The 23,788-nt window shown below is 33.8% G+C and overlaps 1 protein-coding gene across 8 annotated transcripts in view; it reads right to left on the bottom strand.

Moving 5' to 3' along the window:
- Nucleotides 1-20,949, bottom strand: part of LOC139481082 (serine/threonine-protein kinase BRSK2-like) — a 66,734-nt gene extending 45,785 nt beyond the window's left edge. For 5 of the 8 annotated variants that reach the window (XM_071264161.1, XM_071264160.1, XM_071264162.1 and 2 more), the window contains exon 1: nucleotides 20,534-20,949. In XM_071264161.1, the coding sequence (XP_071120262.1) occupies nucleotides 20,534-20,624 (91 nt within the window). In that variant the 5' untranslated portion in view covers nucleotides 20,625-20,949. The remainder of the gene's footprint in view (nucleotides 1-20,533) is intronic. The other 3 variants (XM_071264165.1, XM_071264163.1, XM_071264168.1) reach the window with 1 other exon arrangement.
- Between the last annotated feature and the right edge of the window lie 2,839 nt (nucleotides 20,950-23,788).

Genomic DNA, 23,788 nt, shown 5'->3' with positions numbered 1-23,788 from the left:
CTCTGTTTCACAAACCCTTTATACATGACTCACACACAATCATTACTCTGTTTCACAAACCCTTTATACATGACTCACAAGCAATCATTTCTCTGTTTCACAAACCCTTTGTTTCACAAACCCTTTATACATGACTCACACACAATCATTTCTCTGTTTCACAAACCCTTTATACATGACTCACACACAATCATTACTCTGTTTCACAAACCCTTTAAACATGACTCACACACAATCATTTCTCTGTTTCACAAACCCTTTATACATGACTCATAAGCAATCATTTCTCTGTTTCACAAACCCTTTATACATGACTCACACACAATCATTTCTCTGTTTCACAAACCCTTTATACATGACTCACACACAATCATTACTCTGTTTCACAAACCCTTTATACATGACTCACACACAATCATTACTCTGTTTCACAAACCCTTTATACATGACTCACACACAATCATTACTCTGTTTCACAAACCCTTTAAACATGACTCACACACAATCATTACTCTGTTTCACAAACCCTTTATACATGACTCACACACAATCATTACTCTGTTTCACAAACCCTTTATACATGACTCACAAGCAATCATTTCTCTGTTTCACAAACCCTTTATACATGACTCACAAGCAATCATTTCTCTGTTTCACAAACCCTTTATACATGACTCACACACAATCATTACTCTGTTTCACAAACCCTTTATACATGACTCACACACAATCATTACTCTGTTTCACAAACCCTTTATACATGACTCACACACAATCATTACTCTGTTTCACAAACCCTTTATACATGACTCACAAGCAATCATTTCTCTGTTTCACAAACCCTTTATACATGACTCACAAGCAATCATTTCTCTGTTTCACAAACCCTTTATACATGACTCACACACAATCATTACTCTGTTTCACAAACCCTTTATACATGACTCACACACAATCATTACTCTGTTTCACAAACCCTTTATACATGACTCACACACAATCATTACTCTGTTTCACAAACCCTTTATACATGACTCACACACAATCATTACTCTGTTTCACAAACCCTTTATACATGAATCACACACAATCATTACTCTGTTTCACAAACCCTTTATACATGACTCACACACAATCAGTACTCTGTTTCACAAACCCTTTATACATGACTCACACACAATCATTTCTCTGTTTCACAAACCCTTTATACATTACTCACACACAATCATTACTCTGTTTCACAAACCCTTTATACTTGACTCACACACAATCATTACTCTGTTTCACAAACCCTTTAAACATGACTCACACACAATCATTTCTCTGTTTCACAAACCCTTTATACATGACTCACAAGCAATCATTTCTCTGTTTCACAAACCCTTTATACATGACTCACAAGCAATCATTTCTCTGTTTCACAAACCCTTTATACATGACTCACACACAATCATTACTCTGTTTCACAAACCCTTTATACATGACTCACACACAATCATTTCTCTGTTTCACAAACCCTTTAAACATGACTCACACACAATCATTACTCTGTTTCACAAACCCTTTATACTTGACTCACACACAATCATTACTCTGTTTCACAAACCCTTTAAACATGACTCACACACAATCATTTCTCTGTTTCACAAACCCTTTATACATGACTCACAAGCAATCATTTCTCTGTTTCACAAACCCTTTATACATGACTCACAAGCAATCATTTCTCTGTTTCACAAACCCTTTATACATGACTCACACACAATCATTACTCTGTTTCACAAACCCTTTATACATGACTCACACACAATCATTACTCTGTTTCACAAACCCTTTAAACATGACTCACACACAATCATTTCTCTGTTTCACAAACCCTTTATACATGACTCACAAGCAATCATTTCTCTGTTTCACAAACCCTTTATACATGACTCACAAGCAATCATTTCTCTGTTTCACAAACCCTTTATACATGACTCACAAGCAATCATTTCTCTGTTTCACAAACCCTTTATACATGACTCACACACAATCATTACTCTGTTTCACAAACCCTTTATACATGACTCACACACAATCATTACTCTGTTTCACAAACCCTTTATACATGACTCACACACAATCATTACTCTGTTTCACAAACCCTTTATACATGACTCACAAGCAATCATTTCTCTGTTTCACAAACCCTTTATACATGACTCACACACAATCATTACTCTGTTTCACAAACCCTTTATACATGACTCACACACAATCATTACTCTGTTTCACAAACCCTTTATACATGACTCACACACAATCATTACTCTGTTTCACAAACCCTTTGTTTCACAAACCCTTTATACATGAATCACACACAATCATTACTCTGTTTCACAAACCCTTTATACATGACTCACACACAATCATTACTCTGTTTCACAAACCCTTTATACATGACTCACACACAATCATTTCTCTGTTTCACAAACCCTTTATACATTACTCACACACAATCATTACTCTGTTTCACAAACCCTTTATACTTGACTCACACACAATCATTACTCTGTTTCACAAACCCTTTAAACATGACTCACACACAATCATTACTCTGTTTCACAAACCCTTTATACATGACTCACACACAATCATTACTCTGTTTCACAAACCCTTTATACATGACTCACACACAATCATTTCTCCGTTTCACAAACATACAATTAAAATGACCAACAACCAATCATTTCTGTTTAAAAAGAACTCAAAACACAAGACCCACAACCAATTATTTCTCTGTCTCAAAAACCAACAATGCAAGACACACAACCAATCATTTCTGTCTCACAAACCTACAATGCAAGACACACAACCAATCATTTCTGTCTCACAAACCCACAATGCAAGACACACAACCAATCATTTCTGTCTCACAAACCCACAATGCAAGACACACAACCAATCATTTCTGTCTCACAAACCCACAATGCAAGACACACAACTAATCATTTCCCTGTCTCACAAACAAACCAGATGCTTCGCAGGGTGCAGCTTTATACGACTGCAGAGTTCAAACCCTGAACAGTTGGGGTAAGTATGGACACAACATTCAAGCTTGATAAAGCTCTGAATTTGGATTGTGATTAAATAGTTGACACAACATAGGTTTCTGACACAGAATGAATGTGGTCTAAGAACTTAAACTTAAAAACTTAGAAATTTTAAATTGGACATTTACCTTATAATGGTCCAATATCCAAAATCTAAATACATGGTTAGTTTCAGCATGTCAAAGAACCCCAAGAATTCAATTTTTGATGAAATCAAATAAAGTTCAATTTTGGACCCTTTAGACCTCAATATAGACCAATTTGATAACCTGGCCCAAATATCAAAAATATAAATACATGGTTAATTCAGCATATATCAAAGAACCCCATATATACAATTTTTGTTGAAATCAAACAAAGTTTAATTTTGGACCCCGATTTGGACCAACTTGAAAACTGGGCCTATAATCAAAAATCAAAACACATGTTTAGATTCAGCATATGAAAGAACCCCAATTATTCAATTTTTGATGAAATCAAACAAAGTTTAATTTTGGACCCTTTGGGCCCCTAATTCCAAAACTGTTGGGATCAAAACTCCCAAAATCAATCCCAACCTTCCTTTTATGGTCATAAACCTTATGTTTAAATTTCATAGATTTCTATTTACTTATACTAAAGTTATGGTGTGAAACCAAAGAAAAATGCTTATTTGGGCCCTTTTTTGGCCCCTAATTCCTAATCTGTTGGGACTTAAACTCCCAAAATCAATCCCAACCTTCCTTTTGTGGTCATAAACCTTGTTTTAAATTTCATAGATTTCTATTTACTTAAACTTAAGTAATAGTGCGAAAACCAATGTGTCTTCAGACGACGACAACGCCAAAGTCATACCAATATACGACTTCAAAATTTTTTTGAGGTCGTTTAAAAATGCAAGACAAACAAACAGTAATTTCTCTGTCCCAAAAACCCTTAATGCAAGACCCACAACCAATTACTTGTCTGATTTTAAAAATCCACAATGCAACAAGGAATTGCAAAATGTATGGCTAATGTCCCCCTAGCGAATAAAAGATCTTCTTGCAAATAAAAGATCTTAAGAAGCGTTCATAAGTAAGGATTTGCAAATACAATATTGCAGAACATAAGCTGGTCCAAAATAAGGCAATGCTTAAATTTTGGACAGTGCAACAATAACTGAATTAACTCAAACTATAAACTTGAATATACAGTAAGTAAATCTTTATGATATGTTATAGACTTAAAAGACAATATTAGAACTTAAATCTGACAAAGTTGCTGACATATATATAAATATTGATTCATGGTCAACAATGTATGTTTCAATCGGCAATGACATTGAAACTATTAAAAAAAAACATTTCTATCACATCTACTGATAGTAAGTACACTGTAGTTCTTCATTATGTAATCTTTCTTTTGAAACAAGGAAGTAAAGTTTGTCTGGTACATTGTACATCAGGGTGGTAATGGGGCTATCACGAAGGATGATTGATGATGAAATTATTGCTGATACAACTTAGTTAACATTTGAGACTCAGAGAGTGATTTTTTCGTCTGGATACAGACTGTCCAATGTAATGAATTTTCTTTGAGAAGTCAGCATCTTCTAGGCAAGGTTGTTTCAAGCTCTGTATATTTTTTTCTTACTGTCTGAGTATCATACAATCTTTAAACAAAAAAAAACATAAAATATTGAAGAATTGACATTTTTTTCCGATGACAATTGCCTTTTGTTCTTCAGCTTTTGATGTGCGATTAACAGATGATCACTTATATTATGCTGCATCATTTTACTTGCATATTCACAAACAGTGGCTTTGTTCACATGCATCCCTAAATCAATTTAAACCTAACAGACAAAGTAGCTCTTTGGAACATGAAAGGTAACATGAACAAAAGTTACATCTCTGTATGATATTTAATACAGCACACCTGCTGTCAGTGTAATTAATTCAAAATTATAGAAAACTTCCTGAAATAAAATAGTAATCACAATGTAGAAAGCAACAAATTCAATTGATAGGAGATAGAAAGTCCAGATCTATTGATCTGTAGGAGTTAAAAGAGAAGTCATTGTTCTTCTTAACTTCTATAATGTACAATTCTAAATGTTTCAATAATACATAGCACAGACAGCAGGCCCAGAATCACCAACAATATATCACAACGCATCAGAATTTTCTTACCACCTAAGCCCTTTAAAAGTAAAAGACAAATATGTGCAAAAACATGCAACTGAAAATATCAAAACATGCTAAAGATGTCATGCATGAATTAAAATTATTTCATATAAGAGAATGTCACAAATGGAAGAAATATTATATATATTACATAGAGAATAATACATGGCAAAATCTGTATCACATGCTGTATCATCCCGAGATACCAATATCAGCCAGAGCCCGAGGGATGATATTGGTCGAGGGTGATACGGCGTGTGAAACGGATTTTGCCATGTATTATTCTGTTTATCATATATTTTTTAAAACCAAATAAAAAATGCATTTGTGCAGAAACAAACTTTACGAAAATTATGACCAAATAAACAATAAAACTTCAGATATTTCTACATCTTATTGTACTATTTTATATAAAAATCGCTCGTCAAGTTACTGGGTAATAATTATTTGGAAAAAAAATGATGACGTTTTTTTTTTTAATAGAAATCATATTTTTTTTTCCTAGGCCTGAAAATGCAGCAACTGGACGTTGTTCTAATTATGACGTCACGCCAGGTATGCGATACGGATTTTGCTATGCGATACGGGGTATGCTATACAGGGTAGGTGATACAGACTGGAAAAAAGAACCTTTAATGGATATACAAAATTGCTGTATTTTGTACTAAGGCCACACCAATTTAATTTCTTGTTCTACAGATTTTTGGACTCCAAAAATTGGGGCGAGCGAGAGATTTGAAAATTTAAAAAATAAAGTATTTAATTTGCAATTTTTTGAGGCGAGCAATTATAATTTTTTTTGTAAAATTAAACAGTAGGTTTTGACAATATTAAAACTTCATTTAAACTTGTACTTTGACATTTCTTAAAATTATGAAGCATTTTTTGCCCTTTCAACAAGAAATAATTGAATAATTAAATCTGGTCTATGTATGTGTGACTGACAATGAGACAATGCTCTATCCAAGTCATAATCAGGTTCAGAACTTATAAATATCCCTTTTATGAGGGGTCAATATAAGTTATAATATATTTTTTTGTAAAAAAAACCCACTTTTTAGTACACAAGAGTATTTTCCCAAAGAACTATAATATCTATCTGGTATTAAATGGTCAAATCTTGTCCAAGAATTTTGTAATATTCCTGGACTTTAACCATGTAAACACATTTACTTTAACAGTTTAATATTATTCAAAATAAGTGGACCCCTCTTTTAGAAAAGTTGTTTAAAATATGATCTTTTTGAGTAAAAAATCTAAGTTTTCAAGAGGGACGAAAGATACCAAAGGGACAGTCAAACTCATGAATCTAAAACAAACTGACAACGCCATGGCTAAAAATGAAAAAGACAAACAAACAACAGCACACACGACACAACATAGAAAACTAAAGAATAAACAACACGAACCCCACCAAAAAACTAGGGGTGATCTCAGGTGCTCCGGAAGGGTAAGCAGATCCTGCTCCACATATAGTAGCACAAATCCTTGGTATTTTTTTTCTTTCCTACAACAGTAAAATGACTTCTTGTCTGAGGGAGGGTTGTTCTCAACCTGATAGTTAACAAACATAGCATAGGTCAAAGTACAGCCTTTTACACAGTTCTTGATCCAGACCAAACAGCAAGCTAATAAGGGACCCCAAATTATTAGTGTACACAATTTGAACAGGATAACCAACGATCTAATTTATATATCCAAACGAGAAAATACCAATGAACCCCATCAACAAACGATAACTGCTGAACCACAGGTCCCTGAATCAACCAGGACAGGTGCAAAAACCTGCAGCGAGTATGGATAGTTTTGTATCGCCAGCATACAATATAATTGCAGTTGAAGGCAACTCTTTCAGAAGTTCTTTACATACTTTTTTCTAACAACGAACATTTTTTGATAAGAAATATAAGTAAAGAGGAAAGAAACCAATTTTTTGTTCTGTACAGGTATTTTCGCTGTTACATATTTATATCGGAGCACTCCCATTTGGGATTAATTGGTGTCATGCTGAAAAAAATATTCTCACGGCTATTTACACAGTGTGGTTGGGTGCTTATAGGTTTAAAACCGTTACATACAAGTTAGACTGTGATTTTAAAAACAAATGTTGAGATCTTTTTATAATATTTACAACAACAAAAACGGTGCGGGAAATGGACATGATTACAATTCCGGATGCGGGAAGCGGGAATATAAAAAAAAAATAAAAAAATTCTGTTTTGAAAAAAATAGGTGCGGGCGGGTCCTTCGAACAAGGAATAAATTGGTGTGGCCTAAATATATGATAAATGTATATATTGTTTCCACTTGAACAAATATTACAGTATTTGTTTCTGTAGGAATAAAGGGTATAGAATATTTGTTTCTACAACAAAGCATCCAGAGGACCATCTATTAGGCATTACTGTACAAATATCAAAATATAAATAAGTTGATACAAATATACCCTGCAGATACAACTAGTTCATGTCATGCCAAATTTTACCAAATAAAAAAACATTTTGTGAGTAAGATTTATATGCAACCAGGTGCTCCGCAGGGCGCAGCTTTATACGACCGCAGAGGTCGAACCCTGAACAGTTGGGGCAAGTATGGACAAAACATTCAAGCATGATACAGCTCTGAATTTGGATTGTGATCAAATTTTTGACATTACATGGTTTTTTTTTACACAAAACAAATGCCAAGATTTTACAAATCAATTAAAGATTTCTTCTTCAAACTTTTTAAATCTAAAATTAAATAGTTGACACAGCATAGGTTTCTGACACAGAATGAATGTGGTCTAATGAACTTAAAAGGTTTTTTTTGCCTTTGAGCAAATCACTATGCTGTTGAATATTAATCCTCTCAAAAAAATGTTTGAAGAAATTTTCTTTTTATTTATGAAATCTGAAATGAGAAAAATTTACCCCCCCCCCCCTTTTTTTTCACATCCCCGTTTCCCTTTTTCAAAACTGATATCAATTCAAATTTCTAATGGAGTTTGCAACAATAACTACTCATTTAAATACATCATAAAATATTAAGATGTAAACTAGAGGCTCTAAAGAGCCTGTGTCGCTCACCTTGGTCTATGTGACTATTAAACAAAGGAAGCAGATGGATTCATGACAAAATTGTATTTTGGTGATGGAGATGTGTTTGTACATCTTACTTTACTGAACATTCTTGCTACTTACAATTATCTCTATCTATAATGAACTTGGCCCAGTAGTTTCAGTGGAAAATGTTAGTTAAAATTTACAAATTTTATGAAAATTGTTAAAAATTGACTACAAAGGACAATAACTCCTTAGGGGTCAATTGACCATTTCCGTCATGTTGACTTATTTGTAAATCTTACTTTGCTTAACATTATTGATGTTTACAGTTTATCTCTATCTATAATAATATTCAAGATAACAACCAAAAACAGCAAAATTTCCTTAAAATTACCAATTCAGGGGCAGCAACCCAACAACAGGTTGTCAGATTCATCTGAAAATTTCAGGGCAGATAGATCTTGACCTGATAAACAATTTAACCCCACGTCAGATTTGCTCTAAAGGCTGCGGTTTCAGAGTTATAAGCCAAAAACTGCATTTTACCCCTATGTTCTATTTTTAGCCATGGCGGCCATCTTGGTTGGTTGGCCAGGTCACGGGACACAATTTTTAAACTAGATACCCCAATGATGATTGTGGCCAAGTTTGGTTTAATTTGGCCCAGTAGTTTCAGAGGAGAGGATTTTTGTAAAAGATAACTAAGATTTACGAAAAATGGTTAAAAATTGACTATAAAGGGCAATAACTCCTAAAGAAATCAACATACCATTTTGGTTTTGTTGACTTATTTGTAGATCTTACTTTGCTGAACATTTTTGCTGTTTACAGTTTATCTCTATCTATAATAATATTCAAGATAATAACCAAAAACAGCAAAATGTCCTTAAAATTACCAATTCAGGGGCAGCAACCTATCAACGGGTTGTTCAATTCATCTCAAAATTTCAGGGCAGATAGATCTTGACCTGATAAACAATTTTACCATTGTCAGATCTGCTCTAAATACTTTGGTTTTTGAGTGATAAGCCAAAAACTGCATTTTACCCCTATGTTCTATTTTTAGCCATGGCGGCCATCTTGGTTGGTTGGCCAGGTCACGGGACACAATTTTTTAACAAGATACCCCAATGATGATTGTGGTCAAGTTTGGTTTAATTTGGCCCAGTAGTTTCAGAGGAGAAGATTTTTGTAAAAGATGACTAAGATTTACGAAAAATGGTTAAAAATTGACTATTAAGGGCAATAACTCCTAAAGGGGTCAACAGACCATTTTGGTCCTGTTGACTTATTTGTAGATCTTACTTTACTGAACATTTTTGCTGTTTACAGTTTATCTCTATCTATGATAATATTCAAGATAATAACCAAAAACAGCAAAATTTCCTTAAAATTATCAATTCAGGTGCAGCAACCTATCAACGGGTTGTCTGATTCATCTCAAAATTTCAGGGCAGATAGATCTTGACCTGATTAACAATTTTACCCCATGTCAGATTTGCTCTAAATGCTTTGGTTTTTGAGTTATAAGCCAAAAACTGCATTTTACCCCTATGTTCTATTTTTAGCCATGGCGGCCATCTTGGTTGGTTGGCCGGGTCACCGGACACAATTTTTAAACTAGATACCCTAATAATGATTGTGGCCAAGTTTGGTAAAAATTGGCCCAGTAGTTTCAGAGGAGAAGATTTTTGTAAAAGCTAACGACGGACGACATCGACGACGACGACGACGGACGACGGACTACGGACGACGGACGACGGACGCCGGACGCCAAGTGATGAGAAAAGCTCACTTGGCCCTTCGGGCCAGGTGAGCTAAAAAACTGCTTGTTATCACTGAATGGTAAAGATTATTTAAATTTATCAGTTGGTAGTAAAAAGTGTATATACATTGTATATTGTATATAACAAAGATTTAAGTTGATTCTGGACAAAGAAAGATAACTCCAATTAAAAAAAATTCTTGCTATTGCACAAATAGGATATTTCTTGCTTACTATTCTGGACAAAGAAAGATAACTCTAATTAAAAAAAAATTTGCTATTTCACAATATTGTGCAATTAGATATTTCTTGCCATTGCACAATACTGTGCAATTGAAAAGACTTGCTATTGCACAATACTTAATATAATAATTTTAGATCCTGATTTGGACCAACTTGAAAACTGGGCCCATAATCAAAAATCTAAGTACATGTTTAGATTCAGCATATCAAAGAGGCCCAAGAATTCAATTTTTGTTAAAATCAAACTTAGTTTAATTTTGGACCCTTTGGACTTTAATGTAGAATTTGAAATTTGAAAACAGGACCAAAAATGAAGAATCTACATACACAGTTAGATTTGGCATATCAAAGAACCCCAAGGATTCAATTTTTGATGAAATCAAACAAAGTTTAATTTGGGACCCTTTGGACCTTAATGTAGACCAATTTGAAAACTGGACCAAAAAAACTTCAATAATCAAGAATCTAAGTACATTTTTAGATTCAACATATCAAAGAACCCAACCGATTCATTTTTTTGTCAAAATCAAACTAAGTTTAATTTTGGACCCTTTGGACCTTAATGTAGACCAATTTGAAAACGGGACCAAAAGTTGAGAATCTACATATACAGTTAGATTCGGCATATCAAAGAACCCCAATTATTCAATTTTGATGAAATCAAACAAAGTTTAATTTTGGACCCTTTGGGCCCCTTTTTCCTAAACTGTTAGGACCAAAACTCCCAAAATCAATACCAACCTTCCTTTTATGGTCATAAGCCTTGTGTTTAAATTTCATAGATTTGTATTTACTTATACTAACATTATAGTGCGAAAACCAAGAAAAATGCTTATTTGGGTCCCTTTTTGGCCCCTAATTCCTAATCTGTTGGGTCCTAAACTCCCAAAATAAATACCAACCTTCCTTTTGTGGTCATAAACATTGTGTTTAAATTTCATAGATTTCCATTTACTTAACCTAAGGTTATTGTGCAAAAACCAAGAAAAATGCTTATTTGGGCCCTTTATTGGCCCCTTATTCCTAAACTATTGAAACCAAAACTCCCAAAATCAATCCCAATCTTTCTTTTGTGGTCATAAACCTTGTGTCAAAATTTCATAGATTTCTATTAACTTAAACTAAAGTTATGGTGCGAAAACCAAGAAAATGCTTATTTGGGCCCTTTTTGGCCCCTTATTCCTAAAATGTTGGGACCAAAACTCCCAAAATCAATACCAACCTTCCTTTTATGGTCATAAACCTTGTGTTAAAATTTCATAGATTTCTATTCACTTTTACTAAAGTTAGAGTGCGAAAACTAAAAGTATTCGGACGCCGGACGACGACGACGACGACGACGACGACGACGCAGACGCCAACGTGATAGCAATATACGACGAAAATTTTTTCAAAATTTGCGGTCGTATAAAAAACAATCAAGCAGTTCAGGAGATAAAAGGTGGATTGAAGGACACTTCATCACTATATACTGTGCTCTTCAAAAGTAGGGATATGAAAGAGCCATATATAGTCATATCTGATTTGGATTATAAAGTCATGACAGTACCTGAGGGAAGAAAGTTTGTTCATTCTACATTGTTCTAAAGATTGAAAATCTTACATATTCTACAAAATTTTAATTTGTTGTGGAGGATCCAGAAATTTTCAAAAGGGGGCCCCCTCGAGTCATGCTCAAGTGATTTCCTAAATTATCAATCAAATTTTTTCCACAAAGAAAAGGACTGGGCCCTCTGTGGTCATTCCAAAATGTAAATTGTATGAAAAATGTTAAAATAAATAAACATTTAGTCTTTGGGCTGAGCACTCGTACTCTCAATTTCATCATTGATCTTGAACAATCATCAAAACTGTTTTTCCTGGATAACGAAACATAACAAAGAACTGGACAGTTTCAACAGTCAATAAACAAGCTTATTAGATTTCTAGACAGGCTAGTAAAGGAAACACAACTGGTCATCTAAATACTTATCAATCCTGTGTAATGAAGTAAATGATGGCTTGACTGAAGAAAACATTACTCAATTGTTAGCAATCAGTGGGGTACAAGTCAGAAAAAAGAAATAATGAACGGTAGATAAGTATGATAAGACATTCACAAACAAGAAGTATTATAGTGCAAGTTCAAAGTCCAATGGACTTTCAATCTGAGTACTACAGATTTTTGCTGATTCAGCATTAAGATGATGTTCAGGGGAATATATACCAAAACACGCTTAAGTCCTAATAATGCATCCAGATTAAGTAAAATGTCTTTGAATGAATGTGTAACCTTCCAAGCTAGCACATTTAAAAAGTGGTATCAAGCTATAGTATAAAGCAGGGTAATTATAACTTCTTAAAACATTAAAACATAAATGTGAATATAGATTGTACATGTACATGTAAATATTTGCCACTGAAAACCTCTTCTTTTGATCCATCATTCTTTCAAGAATACATTGTATAAGTAAAAATAATATGAAAATTATCTTATAACAAGTTATTTTTCAAAGCTACTCTTCATACAAATGTATGTACATATAGGCTGAATTATGAACATGAAAATAAACGAAAAACAAATATGATATACAGCAATAACCTCAGGATTACTAACATCAGACTTATTTGAGACATGAACTTTTATGCCAAAAAAAACCAACAATAATTACCAAATTCTGTTAACCTAGCTATTTGTCATGTCAGGTGTGGGTACCCAAATTGCACCTATTTTGACCGTTTTTAACCTTTGTTTATTTATGCTTAAGACAAAAGTTTTCATTATGTTTTTATTTTGTTGTTATGTATCATTATTTACTATATGGTTACACCAATTTAATTTTGAATCCATATAGAATCATAGAAAAATTGATCTGAACTTAAACCTCCAAACCATCAACCATTCTGTAATGAGGAGTACCCAAATTGCATCCATGCTTAAATTTGCATTGTCAAAAGTCTAATAAAAGAGCTTTTTTTTAATTTCTTCAAACATTTTGAACTATTGGATATTAGTCCATGCTAACTCTTCATTTTTTAAGAAATGGATATGTGTACCATATTTTATTTGCTAATTTTAAAAAGATGACGTTTTGATGACGTCGCATGGCGACGTTTCCGTACATGTTGCTGTTTTAGTAAACAGTCCATCTGTTGATAAATACTGTGCACGTTAAGTGTATATATCTAAATATTTTTACCTATGTTGAAAGACGTGCATAGTATCAAATCATAAAAATACAAATTGTTTAGTCTCTAGGAAATCTTGTCTAACTAGGTGCAATTTGGGTACCCTCACGTTACAGCAAGGATTTTTTATTTTGTTTATTGCCACTTTCAGTTACCTTGGCCATATCATGGCAGCCAGAAAAGGCAATCCTTAATCAATTAAGATCATTAGATCAATAAAATGGTTGGAAATCTCAGGGCTAACAGGCTAATGATAACTGTAGATGAACTTTTTAGACACAGGCTCCACCAACCGGCCCTTTAAAGCAAGTACTGCAGAACTTGTTTTTTGATGACTTGAGTACCCCCTGGTTTGATTGAATCCATTGTAATAAATTTTTCTGTTATCCTGATTATTTTCTGCTTTTCTGATGTAACGGGTACTCAATACATGCATTGTTGTCAGTAAAAACACCTGTGTCTCTTCTCCCCGCTTTTTTTTAATGTAAGGTTTTCCGTAACTATACATGTATGTCCATGTATAAGGTAAATCAGAGAATGTGCATAATATACATAACTGTTTCACTAATTATATAAAATGTTTGTAAATACTAAAACCAAAATGTAATAGAGTTGGAATAATTGATGAAAGTTACAGGAAAAACCCAGGACCAATCAATAAATTGGCCTTTAGGACACTTTTGTCATTTAATCATCGATGTATCTCTATGTTATTGGAAAATCATATTAATTCTCTCATGTTTTACTGTGTAGATTTGCTCAGGCATTAAATTATTGTTTGAATATTTAGACTTTATATTCATGTATGTATTGAGACACTATAATGTTAATCAAATATTTTATCCTTATGTAAAGGCTCACTTTTCAGAGGATTTTCAATAATATTAGTTCAATCAGAAGTGATTTTTAGGTCAAATGCACTCTATTGTTAATTATTGAATATTAGTATTGGTCCAGTAATTAACTGGACAAATCTTACATTAAACCTAAAACGTCCATACATATATAAATCATGTAAATGTATATTTATATACTATTACATTGTCTCTATTCTAAATGACACACCAGGTGGTGTGTGTCTTCTCTTTCAGATCTATATTTAGTTAATGTTTTAGAGAAAATTAAAGTTCAAGTACCATCTTAAACTGTAATGCAGCTTTATAACTCATGAAACTTTCTACTGAGTTCAAGGTTTATCCTCATGATCTCCCCCTCCCTTAATATTTGCTCAAGTAAGGGACAGGTGCTCAACTTCATGTCCTATAGATTTTGGAATTTTGTCTAATCTATCTCAAGGCATTGTGGAATCATGGAAGGCACTGCAAGATGACAAACATGAGCCCAATGTGTTGCTTCAGCTTTGCTTGTGTGTGTACTGGTAAAGAAAAGGCAACAGTAGTATACAGCTTTATCAATAGTCATAAATAGATTCAGTGATAACAAATCTGCCATCTGGGTAAAAAAACACATCAATTTTAAGAGGAAAACACAAGAACAACAGTAAAACTGAACTGCTACAAAATCAAACACCAACATACATAGAAACAGACAATTTGATATCAACTGCCTAACTTGTAAGACTGGAAACAGTTATACCATATACCCTATACTTAACATGTGATGATATTAATTTAATTCATTATCTACCTAGGTGATTACAGATAGGTTATCTAACAGTACATAAACATATTAAGGCTAATTGATTTACCAAAAAATCTTACATATGTTCTTTATTTATCTGGCTATAGATTAATCCTCATTTTTTACCAAACAAATTTGAAAGTTAACATCAATATCAAACGTTCACCTAAACTTTAAGGAGAGGATAAACATGTGAATCTACAATGTTATAATTTGGTTCTTCTGCCAATTATTAAAATTAATTTAATCAAAAAACATAAAATTAAGATTACAAAAATTCTCATCAAAATAAATAAAGTTTAAACATCACCTTTAGACTACATGTACATGTATATACAGATGACGTTGGTAGGTTGTTGTGTCATCTATCTTGAATATCCTTTAAATGTATGTAATTTGTTCTTAATGAAAATTCTGAATTCTTAATCAGGATTAGTGCAAAATATAAAACATGTGGCGATGATGTGCATTTTGCAAAGAAATTCTCAACTAGGAAATATGCTGAACATAAGCAACACATGTATTTGTACAAAATTGTTAATATTTGTGAAAGACCCTATATACATTGTATTGTCTTCATGCAAATGCAATTAGCTACCACAATAAAGTATTGTACTGTAAGAGTTGTACACAAGATTATTATTGTGATTATTGGTAGATTTTATTATCATTTTAACAATATGAACAAGGGCAGATAAATTTGGACCATTTTTTACAAAAGTTGATGAAATGCACTAGAGCTTATGATATACAGTATTACTTATATGATATCAAGAACCTTACAGGTGGAAATCATCTCTGGTGTATGTCAGAAGCAATTTACAATTAAAACAATATAATCATGATAATTATTACAACCTGAAGTTACAACCAAAAAACAAATTTTTAAGGGGTATTCATATACTAGTAAATATTCAATAAATTAGCTTGTGTGTTTTCGTTCTTAAGGTCATTTACATAAATCAATATAAGTATAATGCAATATTAATGATCTGACATGTTCACATCACTAACTACCTATTATCATAAGTGGTAATTACCATATTATCATACAGATAAATTAAGTATAATCTTATTGATTGTTATACTATTCATACACATGATATTTTGTGTACATGTAGCACGAGTAGCATATGGTCTAAAATTTTATTAAGACTGTGTAGGCATCATTTGATATAATTGACCTCATGATCATTGAAAACACCTTACAACATGATGTACAAGTCAAGATAACTTCAGAAACAGCTGATCGCTAGTTTATTGTGCCATGTGGTATATGTAAACAATGCAGCTCCTGGGGTTAATTTTGCTTTACTGGTCCTAACAAAGTTTCCCTTGTCAATAAAACATGAACAGGGATCACCCCAGGCATTTCAGGGTAGTGATCCTCCACCCTAGAATTCAATACACCATCCTTGGATTTCCAGCACCTGTCTCATTAATGTTCTCAGCAAAAATAATGTGATAATTTGGGATAATATCAGATATAGTAATTCTTTTTATGGTAATCAGTATCAATTTGTAGAAATACCATGATTAAGTATAAATTCTTTTGTCATAAAATCAAAATCCAATTATATAATTAACATGATGAAGGGAAGAATCCTGTTGAGGGAAGAACAAAATTTGCTAACGCTAATGTGAAGATCTAACATTGTTTACCTAAATTTGAGATGAATTTGAAAATGTGGTTGATTATATAGGGTATCACTGAAGCATGACTGAAGACCTCCCCCCCCCCACCCCCCCCCCCCCCCCCAACTCCCTTATAAAAAAGGTTTAACAATTTTAAATATTTTTTATGGTTCAATTTATTTAATAAGCTCCTCATACATGTACATGACATATGAAATGTTCCCTCTGATGGTCTCTGAATTAAATTACAGACATGTACACCGTCACATAAATTTATCTAAAAACTTATTGAACATTTGTCTTTTAAACAAATTATCTTACTAGCAGGGGCGGATACTGGATTTGACGTTAGGGGGGGCGTAGAATAAAATTCGCCGAGAGGAGCGAGGCGAAATTTTTTTTTAGGTTAAAATATTCTTCTAGAGTGGGTGCAATGTAGATAGATATCTTGCCAAGCGAAGTGTGACGAGAAACATTTGTGGTAAAATGAGCGAGAAATTAAAGTTTCAATCTAAAACCGCATAATTTTAATGACAATCTTCATTAACCATAATGTGAAGAGTTGACAGATAGACAGGCGGACCGACAGACGCAAAGTGAGACGAAGCAAATGATGATTTTTCATCTGACCAATATAAGATTTTGAAAACGAAAATTATTACTGGTAAAATTTATTTGTCAATTCATAATACGTGTTTTTATTTTTGTTCTATTTTCGGAGGTCGTGCTAGACTTTTCAATTTTGTAAAAAAAAAATTGGCCGCTAACCAATAAAATCAAAATGAGATCCTTAAAAAACTGTGCTTATTTTCTTGGGATCCCATGTAATACTGTAGTACCTACGAGTTTGGTCCTTTACCTTTTATGCATGCTTCGGCAAAATTTATATGTTGCAAGTGAGAATCATATATTGTCACAGAGATATTAAATAATGAGTCAAATTAACAAACTAACCTCTCGCTTGAACCATAATCTTTATCTTTCCTTAAGAAAGAATCTAACTTAGACTGCTTTCTTGGTCGTGCCATGATGAAATAACCCAAATAGCGGGTAGGGCACTTTCACCTTCTTCGTGGGAAAGTGATGTAGGGATGTTTTTGAACTTCGATTTTCAAAGAAATTGTTTATTAAAACTGCAACTACAATGTCACAATTGTTTTATTCTAACTGCTGAAAGCCTATGATATTTGTCATCAAACGCAGTACCGAGTTTGACACCTTCCTTTGAAGTGTAACATGTTTATAGAACTTAAACAAACAATAGGTCAGTTGATTAGTAATCACGTTAAATAATTCTGTTAAATTACTGTTTTATATTCAAATTCAATAGTAATACTTGTTTGAATGTTTAAAACACATTGAATGCGACGACATTAGGCTAGCTTTCGTCGTCTCTTCGGATACTTATTACGTGCGGACAACCCATGCTTTGCAAATTTTAGGGGGGACACACGCCCGCCACGCCCCCGCCTAAATCCGCCCCTGACTAGACTAGAAGAGATCAAACTAGTTTTGACAGTGTTGAATTAAGACGATTATTCTCTCACAATTAATACAATTTAGATTTTGCAAAAGTTTGAAGCAGTCAGAATATCAAAGTATTACCAGATGTTTAAAGTATCTACACAAACTGACTCACGCTTTTTATGTCTTAAAATAATTATAAGATATCTGTTTTATGCACATGTGATAAAAAAGATTGTGCTATCAGTTGATTTCACTTTTTTCTGCCAAACATTTAACTGTGTACAAAGGCTTTGTACTACATGTCATATCAACGTGATCAGACTGAAATTACTATATTAACTTCATGTAACAGTAAATTACAAATTTAACATAAAGGAAATAGGTGAAATTTTGGTGTGTCTTAGTGAATTGTTACACTTCTAGATCTAATACTAATCATCATTGTGATGGTTGATAATAGTTTTTCCTTTGTTCATTATATCATTATTACATCTATGTCATGTATGTGTAAATTAAGTGCTTTTCCAATATTCATTGGATTTTTTTTTTATGTATAAAAAAGAAGATGTGGTATGATTGCCAATGATACAACTGTCCACAAGAGACCAAAATGACACAGACATTAACCATGTTAACAACTATAGGTCACCGTACAGCCTTCAACCATGAGCAAAGCCCATACTGCTTAGTCAGCTATAAAAGGCCCGAAATGACAATGTAAAACAATGTAAAACGAGAAAACTAGCGGCCTTATCTATATAAAAAATAAACGATAAACAAATATGTAACACATACATTGTACACAAACGACAACCACTGAATTACAGGCTCCTGACTTGGGACAGGTACATTTTTTGCAATTTTAAATTCCACTGACATGACTGATGACCAAGGACAATTTGATGGGGCTAGTATAGTAAATTTCGTAAAAATCTTCCTAGTTTAAATCTGTCGCATGTTCATAATCATTTGCTTGTCTGACAGGTCAGAAACTATGACAGCTAGTGCTTCCTAATGTAATACATTATTTAGCACATGGAAGATTTTATTTTGTTTATGATATTTTTCAAATTAGTCATGTAAATGTTTCAGGGTCTTCTTCCAAATATGATGAATAATCTGAGTTTTTTTTATATGGTGTTTTGGGGGTCTGAACTCCCTTTTTTCAAATTGGCTGGATCCCCATCCAATGGATATGTAACATACATTTGCAGAGTTCGCGAAATCTTTTTTCCCCTGGTGGTCCTTGAAGAAAATCTGCTGGTCCTCACTATTAATCTGTTGAAAAATACTAAAATTGTGTCAGTCCTATGCAAAATTTTGGTGGTGAAATCCTGAGGACTGACACTTTTCGCGAACTCTGCATTTGTATGTGTTTCATAATGTCATTTTATACTTGGAGAATCTGTGTTAAATAACGACAACTTTTGCGCCTTTTTGAATAGTATTCATGTTAAAATACTGATACCAGATACTTTCTCAGTGCTAAAATGTGCTAGTATATAATAGATTATTCGTTAAAGCACAAGTCCTAACACTTCACCTATTGTTTTAGTTGGAAAAAAGACAATTCTCTGCGCATGTGCATGGACTTTGGAAAAATTAACAAGAAGTCATACAAAGATGCTTACCCCCTACCTCATGTAGAGGAATCATTTGATGCTTTGAGTAGAGCTAATTCTTTTCAACACTAGATTCAAATAGTGGTTACAAGTACATGTAATGTTGTGGCGATGCATGAAGAAACTGCTTTTATAACTTCGCTTGGACTTTACGAATATATATGAATGCCGAATATATATGAATGCTGTTCGGATTGTGCAATGCACATGATGCACCTTCAACATTTCAACGTTTGATATATATATTTTTCATACTACATGAACATGGGGTCATGCATACATGTATAGAATATTGAATTGTGTGAGAAAAGTGAACTTTTGGCATGTTATTTCATTGATGCTGACAGAGACATAATACAACATTATTATATAATGCTCATAGTTGAAGGGTTATTTTCAACAAGTCTTCAGTTTTTCTTTCTTTCATTTATTTTTTAACTTAAACCCCAGTTTTCAGTGTGTATTTTACAAATTGGCACAACCAAAGACATATACACATGTATATATGTCTCTGGCACAACCAAAGCAACTTGGAAGTTTTTTTCTTATTTTTGTTTCATCATAAGAGATTGTTGTGTTTAAAATAAAAGCAGGGTAATAAAAATATAACCTGTCCGTTAAATCAGTGATGTAGACCATAATGTTTCATACCTATTGGGTGCAAACATATAGCATTGGCACACAGATTATTGGAAAATGTGGATACCTGTTTGGCCCTTTCCAAGTGTTTTCTCCAGCTTATATGGTCCAACATACTGCTCGTCTCTGTGAAGTGACATCCGCGTGGACCTTGACATTGTATCATAAAACGTTTATAAGAAAACTTAATAAAATGCCACATAAATTTCCCAAGTAGAACCACTGTCATTAACATATAACAGATCAATACAATTCACCGGAATACATTTTCCAATTTCCACCCAAAACCATGTGTTGATAACGCGTAAATCCAATATGTTTTTTGCGTCTATTTGAATATTTTAGATTATTGGTAGACATTGCATTAATTTCTATAAATTAAACACTTTGCAGACTAAATTTAGCATCCTTTTTTAACCAGTCTCTGATTCATCATAACATCTCCAGCATCCGAAACAGTAGCGCCTTCTGTTGCTAAAACAATGCAAGGGAGATCAATCGAAAAGATTTCCCGCGGTTTCGTTTTATTTGTAAATATGATTTTTTACCGGCTCTGATTAAAATATCTCAATTGAAGCCGGCAAAACGGGATATTTCTACAGAAATTGTTATCTTATCAACACCAGCAATATGATGCATTTGTTATATTTCCCGTTCTTTGTAAAGAGTGAAAGCAGCAGCAGAACAACTTGCTTCGATACTCACAGACCTATACCAAACATCATTGAACACTGGTGAAGTCCCGCAAGATTGGAGAGATGCCAATGTAGTTCCACTTTTTAAAAAAGACGAAAGGCACCTAGCATCTAACTACAGACCAGTATCTCTAACTTCCATCACGTGTAAGGTCTTAGAACATATTGTACATAGCAACATCATGGACCACTTTGACAAAAATAAAATACTAACTGATGCACAACACGGATTCCGCAAAAGAAGATCATGCGAATCCCAACTAATCGTAACCATCAACGACATTGCATCAAAATTAAAAAGCAGCGGCCAAGTAGACATCATCCTGCTAGACTTTGCAAAAGCATTTGACAAGGTACCACATCACCGCCTCCTACACAAGCTGGAATACTATGGCGTCAACCCCAAAACCAATAAATGGATTCGCTCCTTCCTACATAACAGAAAGCAGAGCGTGATATTAGAGGGTGCTGTCTCCTCACAAGTACCAGTACTCTCTGGTGTACCCCAAGGCACAGTCCTTGGTCCATTACTGTTCCTGGCCTACATAAACGACATGCCAGAAACAGCATCTACATCAGAGACCAAATTGTTCGCGGATGACAGCCTACTCTTTCGTACCATCATCAACCAAGCTGACAGTGAACTACTTCAAAAGGACTTAACAGCATTGGAAGACTGGGAAAACAAATGGCAGATGAGTTTCAATGCCAAAAAATGCCTTGTCATCAGAATATCCCCAAAAAAATAGACCAGTGATACAAACATCGTACCAGCTACACGGTCATACTTTAGACACAGAGGAAGCAAGTAAATATCTTGGAGTAACCATTAGCAACAACCTAACATGGGATAAACACATAGATAATACAGTAGGCAAAGGAAACAGAACGTTGGGATTTATACGTAGAAACCTCAAAGGCTGTACAAAACCTGTAAAGGCAGCTGCGTATGTATCAATGGTAAGACCTGCAGTGGAATACGCAAGCACAATATGGGACCCAACCGCCCAAAATAAAATCAAGGCAATTGAACAGGTCCAGAAAAGAGCTGCACGATTTGTAAATAACAACTACACAGACCGAACACCTGGCTGTGTCACAAATATGGTTAAAAATCTTAAATGGGAAAGTCTCGAAGAACGGAGGAAAACAAATAGATTATGCATGCTATTTAAGATCCAGCATGATCTTATAGATATAGACCGTCACCAATATCTGACACCGAATGATAACCGGACCAGAGGTAAAAACCGCTTCTTCCAAGAAAGAACAAGTACAGACACTTACGGCCAATCTTTCTTCCCGAGGACAATCAGGGACTGGAACAACCTACCAACAACAGTTACAGCGACCAACACCGTTGAGGGATTCAGAGCTGCCCTGAAGGCATGCTCTGAAAGGAAGTAGGAAAACCCAGTTGTACATGAAATAGGGATTCGGAAACAAGACTTATTACACCCCTTGAAGCTTCGATAGAAAACTTGTTCCTTCATGTATTGTTATATACAGTGTATGGCAAAACTCAGTAAAGATCCGTCAAAATTCGAGTTACTATGATAGAACTATTGAATAACGTATATTGTTACCTCAGTGCCGACATTTTGCTCAAAATAATGAAAAAAATCTTTAATTATACTGTGGAAATTACCAACCTAAACTCAGGTTATACAAATAAGATATAAACACAACTTTTGTCCTATTCTTATAGATTTTGGATGCTTCAGTTTCAGACAGAGTACTGCTTTCCTATTGTTACTTTCCCTTTTTAATGGCGATTCTAATAGCTCCTGCTTATATCGTTCAGATAACCTAAATTGAAAACATTGAAAACGATCTTCCGTGTGTTAATAGGGCTCACAAAAGTCACCCGAACATTAACAGATAGTTCGTGATGTATCATCTATTAGATATTTGTATATGGAACGCTATAAGACAACGGACAAAATGTGATAAAAACGCAAATAAAAAAGAAATATAAACATAAAAAGAAGTGCAAAAAACTTACAGTTGTTCGCGGGATTTTCCTCTATTCTTTCGATAGGTACTAAGTGTCTTATTAGTAATTAGACCATAACACCCTTCTTTGCATATGAAGGGCTCCTTTCGTTTTTAACTTAACTTGAGCCAGAAAAATTAGGTACAAGAGGAATGGTCAGATAGAGTTATCCTGTTTTTCCCCTTCACAGGGATGTTTTGGATTGTTTTGTTAGGGTTTACTTTTTGTAATAATTTGTTGCTGTTGTGGTGTTTTTATATTTTGTTGTTTTTGTTTTTGTTTTGTATCTTTTAAGAACAAAGAGAGAGCAAAGATAATATGCACAGCCACTCATCCATATTTGTTCCAGGAGGTTTATACGACCTTTTGGAAGCTTGTTTTCAATTTGTGAGACAACTTATGACGTACAGGTTATAGCAACTTTCGGTCACTGGTTGCCTTCGATAATGACAAAAAGATGCTCCGCAGGGCGTAGCTTTATACGACCGCAGTGGTCGAACCCTGAACGGTTGGGGCAAGTTCAAGCTGGATACAGCTCTAAATTTGGATTGTGATTAAATAGTTGACACAGCATAGGTTTCTGACACAGAATGAATGTAGTCTAATGAACTTAAAAATTTTGTTTTTGATT

This window comes from Mytilus edulis, chromosome 7 (assembly GCF_963676685.1).
Source record: "Mytilus edulis chromosome 7, xbMytEdul2.2, whole genome shotgun sequence".
NCBI classification, from domain to species: Eukaryota; Metazoa; Mollusca; class Bivalvia; order Mytilida; family Mytilidae; genus Mytilus; species Mytilus edulis.
Note: the sequence above shows the minus strand (reverse complement) of the source record. Positions and strands in the feature narration are given on the sequence as shown.